General features: G+C 46.3%; 1 protein-coding gene across 1 annotated transcript in view; it reads left to right on the top strand.

Annotated features, from left to right (window-relative positions):
* Window positions 1-12001, top strand: part of pik3r5 (phosphoinositide-3-kinase, regulatory subunit 5) — a 139100-nt gene that overhangs the window by 72215 nt on the left and 54884 nt on the right. The window contains exons 6-7 of the mRNA XM_072483263.1: window positions 7599-7668; window positions 9978-10152. Of these exons, the coding sequence (XP_072339364.1) occupies window positions 7599-7668; window positions 9978-10152 (245 nt within the window). The remainder of the gene's footprint in view (window positions 1-7598; window positions 7669-9977; window positions 10153-12001) is intronic.

Here is a 12001-nt window from a genome sequence, read left to right as displayed (position 1 = left end):
CTAATACTACTATTTATACAATAAACCTATCACTACTGGCCAATACTTAACTTAGGAAGAGCCCACCAGGTCAGGGAAACAAATGGCTTGTCCAATCAAATCTGGCTCGCGGGATTCAAAAGGCTGCTACAGGTCGGTGGCTAGATGTCTCTACCGGATAGCGATCGTTGGATTCGGACTTATTGCTGCCGGTGGCTGGTCTTGCGAAGGTCTCGAGCAGGCGAAGATGAGAGAGAGCGAGATCTGAACTTGGACCTTCACTTTTATAGGGCCCAGGGGCTTCCCGCCTCCCGGGGCAGCCCTTGACCCTGAGTCCCAAGTGATTGGATTCCGTCCCCAACCTCTGGGGTCGATATGTCCAATGGTGAGGCGATTCCTCGATCGGGGGGTGGTCGCTCACCTGTCTTTGTTTCGGCCACTGCAGGCGCCGACAGGTCTGGCCCGGTATTCAATTGTTAATATGTTGCAATTGTTCCCGGGGATAGCCGATTTAACTGTGGATGTCTGAGTAGGTGAGGTGTAAACAGACCTGAATGCAACTGCGGATACCTGGGTTGATGGGCTGTTGATAGCCCTGAGTATCGATCTGGGCTACGTTCCCAGAGCTGAATGTGCAAACCTGTCTGCAGCTGCCTGCTTGTGTCTTCTTGGCTGCTTTTCCCAGCAGTCTTTCGGGTTAGCCATTTTAAACTGGGTTTTGGCCAGATTAATCGGAACGCAGCCATTTTACATGGCTACATTCCCGCCTTGTGATCCTAGCGTGAAGGATCACTTAAATGTTGTCCTCTTCGTTTCCCGACCGGGGGGGGGGGGGGGGGGGGGGGGGGGGGGCGGGGGGGGGGCACCTCCCACATGGCCACTACTCTGACCCTAGCTATGCACAAAAATTTACCTAAACAATTCTTGAGGGCGCTATGTCAGGCAGGGGCATGTGTCTGGAAAAAAATGAACTGGGAACCTCTAATTTTACCTAAACAATTCTTCAAACTTACAGTCTTATCTCTCTATACAATGACAATTACAACATTTAATATATTCTTTTCTGGCTTGGCAGTCAAGCTCAGGATCATACATTTCCACACATTCTCTTTTTTTGATTTACAGGAAAAAAAACCCGCCAGTGCATGTTTTATTATTCATATGTCGCGGGGGTCTGGGGTCTGGTTGTAGCCGAATATCGGGGATTGGATCTGATAGACCGGGGTTCGAGCGCGGTACGCTCTCCTTTTCCACTTGCGGAGGCGCATGGCCTGTACTGCACAACTGAGTATAGCCAATGCTAACAGTGCCTCAATGATGTATGATAGGGAGTACCAAGTTATGAACTTGGCACACCAGGATAATGCAGCGTGGTTGGTGACTGGGCCCTCGGTACTACAGGGCAGTGAAGCGTTAACGGCAGGGGGGTTTGGAGTAATGGGGTCCGCGTTCCCGCGCAACCAAATGTCCACAAAGATGTTGAGCACGAAGAAAGGAGTCCTCATGGCTGTCTTCTTTCTTTCCTTTTCCTGTTTTTGCTGGTTTTCTCCGGACTTGGAGCTTCTGGAGTTCTGTAAGACAAGCGTAGTGTGTGTAAATACTTCGGTTAATATCTGGTGTGTTAGTGTGTCTGTCCTTCTTGGGCCAATTAAACCCCTATAATTGGTCACAGCATGTGACTCTCCCCCCATTTTTTTTTTCAAAAGAAATGTTTGGACACGGCACACTTCCCAATGGTGGACCAGTGCTAAGTTTATCATCCAAATGTTCCAGGATGTAACTAGCATGTGGCAGCAACCCAAAGGTTGCCTAAATAAAATAAAACTGTTTTTGAAAGAAAAGTTCGAATGAGGTGCGTGTGGGCCGCGACGGGTACGATTTGGGTGGAGTCCCCGGGTAGGACGGCTACCAATACCGTATCTTCCCTACCCGAGCGTTTTTGACCAACGGGGGGGTCCCCAGGCAGGGCGGGTCTCACGCCGTTTCTCCACTGCCTGAGCGACCAAAGAACGGACAAAAATGTAGTCATCATGGTGGGGTTACTGTTCTGATTCTACCATCAAATCAGAAGAGTAGCTACGATCGGGCGTCTGGTCTGGTGACCACGTATCAGCTGAAAAGCTAGTTCCACTGAATGGGCGTCTGGTCTCGGTGGGTGTCTGAGGCAAGTCCTCAGAGGTATCGGCCAAATGGGCGTGTGGCCGCGGTGGGTGTCAGTGGGAAAAGTTAAAAGTTCAGGTGAATGGGTGTGGGGCGGTGAGAAAATTCTCCTGTAGGACGAACAACATTTAACAAGCAGACAGACAACATAAAACATTCTGCAGGTTCCATCAGAAAGGACAACACTTTTAACCAAGTGTCTCCTTTAAATCATCATGTGGACACCTCAGTTCTCGGTCGCTACGGGCTCTGCCTTTTTCTTATCGAGAGTGCCTGTCTGTTGGGCTCTCTGTGGTTTCTTAGGGCCATTGCATTCTCTAGCAAAATGTCCCAATTTTCCGCAATTGTAGCACTCTTGCGGTTTGGCTGGGGGGGCTGTTCTTTCCCTCGTTTACCCAGGCGGGGTTGTGAAGAGTGGTTCTTACTGCCTGCACATCTGCGGCGGCTTGGTTTTCCTCGGGGGTTCTAGTGGCTGATTTGCCGTGAGCCGCTTGTTCCCAAACGCGGGACAATCGTTTGACCACCCACTTCTCATTATGAGCCTCCTCCGAGGGGTCATAATTGCTACAGGCATTCTGTCCTGCTTCCGTGGCATGGGAGATAAGGGTGCGGGTCCACTTGGCCATATTGTCTGCGGACAAATGGGCGCGATCTACGTTGCCGAAAACGGCTTCAAAATGAATCCACAAGCGACCTGCGAACGCTGTGGGGTGTTCAGACTTTTTCTGTCTGCATTTATTCAGACCGTCTACGGGGTCGCCCCGGTTGTACCCGATCGCATCCAGGATCGCGGTATGCATTTCTGCAAGGGTGCCTCCTCCTACATTCTGTGGGTCGGGAAGGGCTGCTGCGACCGATGGGTCTAAGCTGAGGACCGTGAGCTTTACCTGCTCTTTCTCATCCAGGCCGTTCATGGTCGCCTGGTGTTTGACGGTGGCAAAGAAATGGTGTGGGTCTGAAGCGGGGAGGAACGGTGTGTTTTTGGCACACGCGTCCCGTAATTGGGTCACTGTGAGGGGGGTGGAATATAAGACCTCCGCCTCGTCTGCTGTGCTGGTGCGGTGGGTTGTTACAGGGTTCATGGGAGCCTGTATTATTTGTTGTGTGGGGTGTGGGGGTACTTCCCTCCTTTGGGGTTTTCCTTGCGCACATGCTCCCTGAACATATCTCTGCGCTGTCTCTTGCAATTCTTCCCAATCAGGGCCGTCTTCCTGTTCTAAACTTTCCCCAAAGGTTTCTTGAAATCCCTTTTGGACAGAAAGCAGTGCTTTCAAGTCTGCAATCTGCTTTCGGCACTTTGCATGGTCTAAAGTACTCTGCCTTTGTTCTGTTGTTGTGGCGTGGAGCGCTCTCAAGGCTGCCTTGAGATCACTGCATTGTTTCTGGAGCTTCTCTAACTGGTTTTCTGTTTCTTTCTTTACCAGGACTGCACGCTGCAGGTACTGATAAGCCTTCTCATATTGTGACTGGAAACTACTCAAGTGCGCCAGACAAGATTGGTGACCCCGTTTGGCGTCAGCCACCTCTTCGTCTTTTGCTGCTAATTTCCCTTTCAATTCCAGGTTCTCTTTCTCAATTTCGCATATATCGGTTTTACTTATCCGGTGTATGCCTTCTATTTCCTTGCGGAGCGTCCTGACGACCTCCTCTGTGCCTCGCAATTGTGCCAGACAGGACACAATTGCCATCGGCTTGCGCGCTTTTGCTAAACTCTTTCTGTGAATCTCACTCAGGTTCTCCCACCAAGTATGCCCTATACTTCCAAGACCTGAGTCGTCGTTACTGCAGAAATCCTTCCACACGGGCCATCCTTTGCCCTGCAGAATTTTGCGGATTTCCACTTCCCAAACGGGACACTGTCCCGTTCCTACGCTGCTGACTGGTGCGACAGCAAAATCTTCGGGGTTCATGAGGCGCTGCATCGCTTGCATTGCCTGCATGGCTCTCTCTTATCTGCTCGTTACGTTCGAATTTGGAGCAGGGGGCTAAGGTGGTGTGGTAGATACGGGTACGGCTTGCGCTAATTTCCGAAATACCAACTGCCGATAGTTTTGACGCAACAAAAAATCTATCAGTTTTGCCTTATAACCCTGTTAGTTACGCATGCATATACACACTTCCGAATTGTGAATTATTAACCAGAACCGCTTGAACACTTGTTTTTTTTTTGTTTCCTATTGGATTCTAATTCAAAATGTTGGGGTTCTCCCGGAGTGGTTTTCCCCTTCTAAGTCGGGTCCCACCGGAGTCGCCAATTATGTTGCTCTTTCTAGCTTTAGTCTATTTGCTCTGTTTAGGTCACCTTTGCTCATGAGTCGCCAGGTATCTTTATGATACCGCCACATGGTTCAAGTTCAGGTTATGATTAATAACACAGCACGCCGCTTAGTAAGGATTAAAACAACGGTCATTTATTATATACAACAAGCAATATTAATACCCTAATACTACTATTTATATAATAAACCTATCACTACTGGCCAATACTTAACTTAGGAAGAGCCCACCAGGTCAGGGAAACGAATGGCTTGTCCAATCAAATCTGGCCCGCGGGATTCAAAAGGCTGCTACAGGTCGGTGGCTAGGTGTCTCTACCGGATAGCGATCGTTGGATTCGGACTTATTGCTGCCGGTGGCTGGTCTTGCGAAGGTCTCGAGCAGGCGAAGATGAGAGAGAGCGATCTGAACTTGGACCTTCACTTTTATAGGGCCCAGGGGCTTCCCGCCTCCTGGGGCGTCCCTTGACCCTGAGTCCCAAGTGATTGGATTCCATCCCCAATCTCTGGGGTCGATGTGTCCAATGGTGAGGCGATTCCTCGATCGGGGGGTGGTCTCTCGCCTGTCTTTGTTTCGGCCACTGCAGGCGCCGACAGGTCTGGCCCGGTATTCAATTGCTAATATGTTGCAATTGTTCCCGGGGATAGCCGATTTAACTGTGGATGTCTGAGTAGATTAGGTGTAAACAGTCCTGAATGCAACTGCGGATACCTGGGTTGATGGGCTGTTGATAGCCCTGAGTATCGATCTGGGCTACGTTCCCAGAGCTGAATATGCAAACCTGTCTGCAGCTGCCTGCTTGTGTCTTCTTAGCTGCTTTTCCCAGCAGTCTTTTGGGTTAGCCATTTTAAACTGGGTTTTGGCCAGATTAATCGGAACGCAGCCATTTTACATGGCTACAATTTTTTACATTAAGCAATAATACAATCTCAATCCGGAGAAACCATGGGCTGACATTTTTGAAGCAGAGGCGGGGGACACATGAAATAAAGCTGGTTGCAAGCCTTCAAACAGGTCCAACTCTGGCCTGCTTCCTGTATACTGGGGGTCCGGCAGCCGGCCCTCCCTTACGCCTATTGAGGCCCTTGTGGATAGTTAACTGACACGTAATGGCCTTATTCCGACACCACCGCAATTATTCAGTCTGCAGGGGAAGGCGGGGCCATGTTAGATAGCCCGGCAGCTTTTACTGCACAGGCTGTAGTCAGGCAGGAAGGAGAATCCCTTCTTTGAAGGGTTATCTGTTCCCATCACGGCAAAAAACACTCCCTCCCCACACTCAAGATGGTATCTCCCTTTGTTACTCCCCTCCCCCACCGCCACCCCAACTCTCAAACCCTCCCTCCCACTTGCTGGAGTCTTCCAGCCATGCTTGCCAAAATTCTCAAGTGTGGAATCCATCTTCACGTCTTCCTTGGTACTAATTGTAGTCCCAGCAGTGGCCACAATACTCTGTTCTGGCGCTGCTGGGATTACAGAGCTGTCAGCCAATCTGAACGGGTGGCGGCACTTTTGGGTAAGACTTTTTGTCCCAGAGGGTGGAAGTCCCACTCTGATCCAAATTAAGGCCGCTCCCAGGACATTATTGCTGTGGGACAGATGGATTTCTCATTGGTGCGCTGCTGATGGACCTTTCCATTGGTGGGTGGGTAATCCGGCCCCATAAAAATCCTCCTCCAAGAGTACCTGCAATGTTGAAAGGATAATTGTTCCCAGAACAGAGTCCAAATGAGGGAATTTCAAGCTGTCCAGAATCATTTGCCAATTTTAAGTTGTTTCTCATTTCCTGCTACATTGATCATCGTTAATTACTTTACTTTCTATGTTTTTATTTCTGTAATTCAATTGATAAACTTAATTCGAAAAAGTCCACTTTTATCCAAACAAGAATCAATGGCTTAAAATGCAAACATTTTGATTATAAATCGAAGGTCCAATCATAAAAATACTGCCACCATGACACCCTCCCGTTTAAAATTTCTACGCACCCTATTTAAAGGTCAAAATGTTAATCACGCAACAGTACTCAAAACAGGAGCCTGATCCTGGAAATTTCAAGTCATGCATTTCTGACTTATTTAAATGATGACATTTGATTGAAGATCACAGACTGAGACAAATATACAGATGTAGAAGAGGTGTGATTCAGCAAAATTGACATTATCATTGGCAATGCACTAATCACCAAGTTCAAAATAACTGATTAAACTTGATGTTTGAGCAGCAAGACCCAACCATACTAGGTGTTTTCTCAGTTTGTCTAGTTTCAGCGAAGTATTCTTATTGATCATTTTAACCGGCACTAAAGTAGAAACTGCTTCAGGAACTCACTTTCTGGGGCTTTCACTCTGATGCTATTTCCGCTGGACCAACCATTGTAACATGTTTAGGGGAATTCCAATCCAGTCAGATGATATATTCCTGATTGAATGACCATTGAAATCAGCAACCATGCTGTGAATGGGTATGTCACAGAGTTGAAGCCCAGTATTTTACTTGGCATTGTGGAATAAAATATAGCTAAACCTGGAACAAAATAAAAAGGTGCTCAAGTAGCATCATTTCAATTGGAATGGAATTTGTCTGGATAATAATATCCAAAAGGGTCATCTCAAAATGATGTGGATGTTATAGAAATATGCTTAATATGTTTAATTTAAGCTATTTTTGATGTGCTTCTAAGTGATGGTGGTTGTGTGGTATTGTCTCTGGACTAGTGAACCAGAGACTTAATGTTCCAGGGACCCAGGATCAAAGCCCACCATGACTACTGATAAAATTTGAATGAAAGGAGGAATCTGGAATTAAAAAGTCAAATGATGACCATGAAACCACTGTCTTAAAAACCCATCTGGCTCACTCATGTCCTTTAGGGAAGGAGATCCGCTGTCCTTACCTGGTCTGGCCTAATTGACTCTTAAATGGGCTCGGTTCAAGGGTAATTAGCAATTGACAAGAAATGTTGTCTCAGCCAGTGCTGATACACCCCATCAATGAAAAGAGTATAAAAGCTTTAATCTTTAACTGTTCAATCAAACATGATCTACCAGCAAGTGATGATTTGAATTATTAAATAATTCTAACATAATGTTATTTTCTTTCTAATTGCCAATCATTGTTGCTTGAAGGAATAATTGGCCTCAAAAATGTAACTCGTGTTAACAGATTGTTTCACTTTGTAGGAATCTCGTTCCAGAGATTGGTGAGAGCAGAACAAGGATTAACAACCAAAAATCTTCAAAACAAAACAATGTAAGGATCTGATAAGTTGAGAAGTATTCTTGTGTTTCTATTTTGCCATTAATTCAGACAATAGTCACCCCTATTCATAATGCAATATGTGACACAAGCTAATAAAATATCCTGCAGATTTTTATTCTTACTGATTATAATGTGCCAGCTAACATGTGTAAAAGCGTGCAAAAAGAAAATCCTGGAGCTGGAGTTGCCTTATGAATGGATCTGCATTTTTTTTGAAACACTGAGGTATTAAATGTACATTTGAAGAATAACTATGGGCCTGAAATTCCTTGCGTTGTGATATTGTTGGCCACACCAGTTATCTTCACTGCTTCACTGGGCGGCACGGTGGCACAGTGGTTAGCACTGCTGCCACACAGCTTCAGGGATCCGGATTCAATTCCGAACTTGGGTGACAGTCTGTGTGGAGTTTGCACTTTCTCCCCGTGCCTGTGTGGATTTCCTCAGGGTGCTCCGGTTTATTCCCACAGCCCAAAGGTGTGCAGGTTAGGTAGATTGCCCATGCTAAATTGCCCCAAAGTGCCCAAAAGGTTAGGTAGGGTGGAGGCGTGGGCTTAAGTAGGGTGTTCTTGCCAAGGGCTTGTGCAGACCCGATGGGCCGAATAGCCTCCTTCTGCACTGTAGGATTCTATGATTCTAAACCCACTGGAATTTGCTTTTCTTGCCAACACCCTTCCTTGGATTTTTGTGGCCCTCATTTGCATTGAAAAGGTGAATGGAAATTCTGGGCCAAACAAATTACTGAGGGGATAGTAGTGCCACTTCCCTGGGAGTTGTGATGGGAGACCGAAGGCATGGCACGGTGGCGCAATGGTTTGCACTGCTGCCTCACAGTCCCCGGGACCCGGGTTTCAATTTCAGCTTTGGGTGACTGCCTGTGTGTGCGTGGGTTCCCTCTGGGAGCTCCGGCTTCCTCCCACATTCCAAAGATGTGCAGGTTAGGTGGATTGGCCATGCTATATTGTCCCTTAGTGTCCAAAAAAGATGTGCAGTTTAGTTTAAGGGGTGATTTGGATAGGGTGAGGGAGTGAGCTTGGGTGGAGTGCTCTTTCAGAGGGTCAGTGCAGATTTGGTGGGCCGAATGACCTCCTTCTGCGCTGTAGGGATTCCATATGAAACTCTTGCAGAATTTCAGGGCAATTGGGAATTTTTGTCCCAACCCTGCCACCTACTGGTAACAAGCTAAATTATTTTCTGGAAGTACTCAACAGGACTGGCAGGATGTTTAGTGCGCCGCGCGCGGCGGGTGGGTGCAAAATTTCCTGCTGCTGATTTTCTTGCTGGTTCCCCATTCCATTCTGCCTCTGAGCCAGGAAAATCAGACTTATCATTTCTGGTCTGTGCAAATCACAGACCTCACTCTCCCATGGACGCTGCCAAGCCTGCCGTGTATTTTCTGTTTTGATTTCAGCTTTCCAGCAGCCTCAGTATTTTGCATGTTTCTTCTTGTTAAGGAAGCTAAATCCTTGTTTACATTGCACCTCCATACAAAACAGCAAAAGGAAAAAAATGATGGCCTCAAAGCAAACTATGACGCTTTAACTGAACAACAAACTTTTCCATTAGGATTCAAAATAGTCTCAATTATCCAATACGATTTTAATTCAAGTGTTTAGTTTCTATTTTCACCAAATAATGTATTGCTTTGTATCAGAAGAAAGAACATTTCTTACCAAAGCTCGCGCTGACAGCTAATTAAATTGTGTGAGGAAGTTGAGGGATAAGGCAAGTTAAATAATAACACATATTATTCAAATTTTAGTTTTATTCTTACAAAAAGGATAGTTATTTCCATCTCCTCTTTAAGCAGAAGGTTATCAGTGCTGACGAAGGCGACATTTTCCCATCAGGCACCCAGTTCTCCTGCATCAGTCATTAATGTTCCCTGAACGTTTATTTAATTCTTAACAATCTTAACAGTTGTCCTGGTCCAAACTTTTTTCCATGTCTTGGGTGAGAAAATTCAGGGTTAAGCAGTCGCAGTACCAGATCCACCTAGATGTAGACCACCCAGATTAATTAAGTGTAAGTTTACAGCCAGTGAATCATCTAAACTAAATCTCAACCCATGTTTTCGTGGTTAAAATGGCAGAATGTTGATCCATGGTGGCACCCAGTCCACAGAGAGCTACATTTCCTGATATCTTTTCCCATGAAGAAACAGCTGGTGGAATTAAGTTTATTTCCGGGGATGAAGTAAATCAGCATGAATTTGTTCTTTAAATGCTTTGTTGTGGCAACAATTGAAATTGTACCCATGAACTTACAGGTGTTTATCTCTCTCCCACTCCCTTTTCCAGTACAGTACTTTTACTTAATTCGGCCGAGGTGTCCAGTGAGTTTGCGGAAGTTGCCGAGAAGATCAGCCGCAGCAAGCATTCTCTGGGAACCTCTCACATCACCCTGGTTAAGCACATGTATCAGGCGGTTTTTGGTGCCAAGTACAGTTTGAATGATATTCAAAGTGCTCTTGAGGTAAAGACCCTTCCAGTGAATACTAGTGTCTGATGTAATGATTCATGTGTAATGATTCATAGCTGAAGATCAGGGAATAGACAGGAAAGTGTTAAGATGGATGTGAAGCTGACTGGGTGACAGGAAGCAGAGGGTAATGATGATGGATCTGATTATTTTCAGATTGGAGGAAGGTTTTCCCAGGGTTCGGTATTAGGACCGCTCTTTTCTTGATCGATATCCATGACCTGGGCTTGGGGTAAATAGCACAATTTCAGAATTTGCAAATGATCCAGGACGTGAAATTATTGTGAACTGTGAGAAGGTTAGTGACAGACTTCAAGAGAACATAACATAGTGCAGAATTTTATAGTCCTCACCAACCCCCCACCCCTTCCCCTGTCACCCCCACCCATCCTCATTATTTACGCTGGCAGGAGGTTGACAGCTCGGGGAGGGTAAATGTGTAAATAAAGATAGTTGGGTCTCGGGTGGGATGGGGAGGGGGGGGGGGGGGTGGTACCTCCATCTGAAGCCCACTTCTGACTTGGGGGAAGGGCCTACCCTTGCAGTGGGGGGGGGGGGTTGGGCTGCCAGTGGGTCCAGAGAATCCCACCACCAGCGAACAGCCAGAGAATTCCGACAGACATTTAATGCAGAGAAGTGCGAAATGATGCATTTTGGTCAGAAGGACTAAGAGAGGTCAAATTAAATAATTGATAAGAGTCTAATGCACCCCTCTGAGGTGAGTTTGGAGGTGGAGAAGCTCTTCAATTGGGTGGGAGGATGCCGGGTGTGACCCTGGTACTTTCCCACCGTTGCTCCAATTCAGGCCCACGGTTAAAATCCGCTTCAAGGCCTCAGCCCTCCACTTTGGCTCAATGTCTGACAGCAAGGAACCCAGCAGAGGGGAGGGCGACATGGATATAGTCATTTCATTGTGTGCCATAACCATCTTATCATTCAATGATTGTGAAATTATGGTAATATTTCTTTTAAATATTGAATCCCTTGAGGACTACAGCAGCATTTCTGTGCCTAATGTTTTTCATTCAAAGAATACAATTGCAGTGCCCCCATTAGTATAGCATTCAGTCGGAGAATGAAATGAAGCAGGTTTATATCAATGTCAAAATCAAAGAGAATGTAGATGTAATAAATCTCAAAAGACTTGATACAGATAAAGTCTGCATAAAGCCAGGCATGCTGTTTTAAACTATCCTGTGGAGTCTTTACTGGTTTAATCTTTGCGGTGCCTCTCGTTAGTAAAAGAGATACCTACAATTATATCTGGAACAAAAGTCACTCATTCATATTAGCCAAAAATCTGGGGTTAATTTCTTTTTACCTTGCCGCACAATTGGGTCTCACTACTTCAAGGTCACCAAGGCACAGACCTGTGCAGTAAGTTTGAAACAAAAGATCTATAAATTTGAAAGGAAAGCAATAAATTGCATTTCTCTCACACCATTTACATCCTCAAGGCATCTGAAAGTTTTCTGCAGCTGACTCTTTCAAGCGTAATCATTGTACGTTTTATAATCGATGTGGCAGTCAGTTTGCACATTCAGGATGCAACAAGCAGCAATGCAGTAGATCAGGGGTTTCCAAACTGGGGTCCGGCCTCCAAGGGGATCCGTGGCTCGACAAGCACATTTGTAAACAATCAGAGACAATTGGACAAGCATGGAGAGCGGAGCGGATGGGAAGAGAGCACCTTGGAATTGAACTTGAGTGGACTTTGGAGCGTTGGGGGGGGGGGGGGGCAGAACGAGCCTTCGAGCAGAGGGCTGTTCAAACCGAGCCTTGGAGGGGGAGGGGGTGGGGGAGGAGGAGTCCAGAGCAGGCCACTTAGATTTAGATAATGAAA

Source organism: Scyliorhinus torazame, chromosome 18, assembly GCF_047496885.1.
Source record: "Scyliorhinus torazame isolate Kashiwa2021f chromosome 18, sScyTor2.1, whole genome shotgun sequence".
Lineage (NCBI taxonomy): Eukaryota > Metazoa > Chordata > Chondrichthyes > Carcharhiniformes > Scyliorhinidae > Scyliorhinus > Scyliorhinus torazame.
The sequence above is the reverse complement of the archived record's forward strand: the minus strand, read 5'-3'. Positions and strand labels throughout refer to the sequence as shown.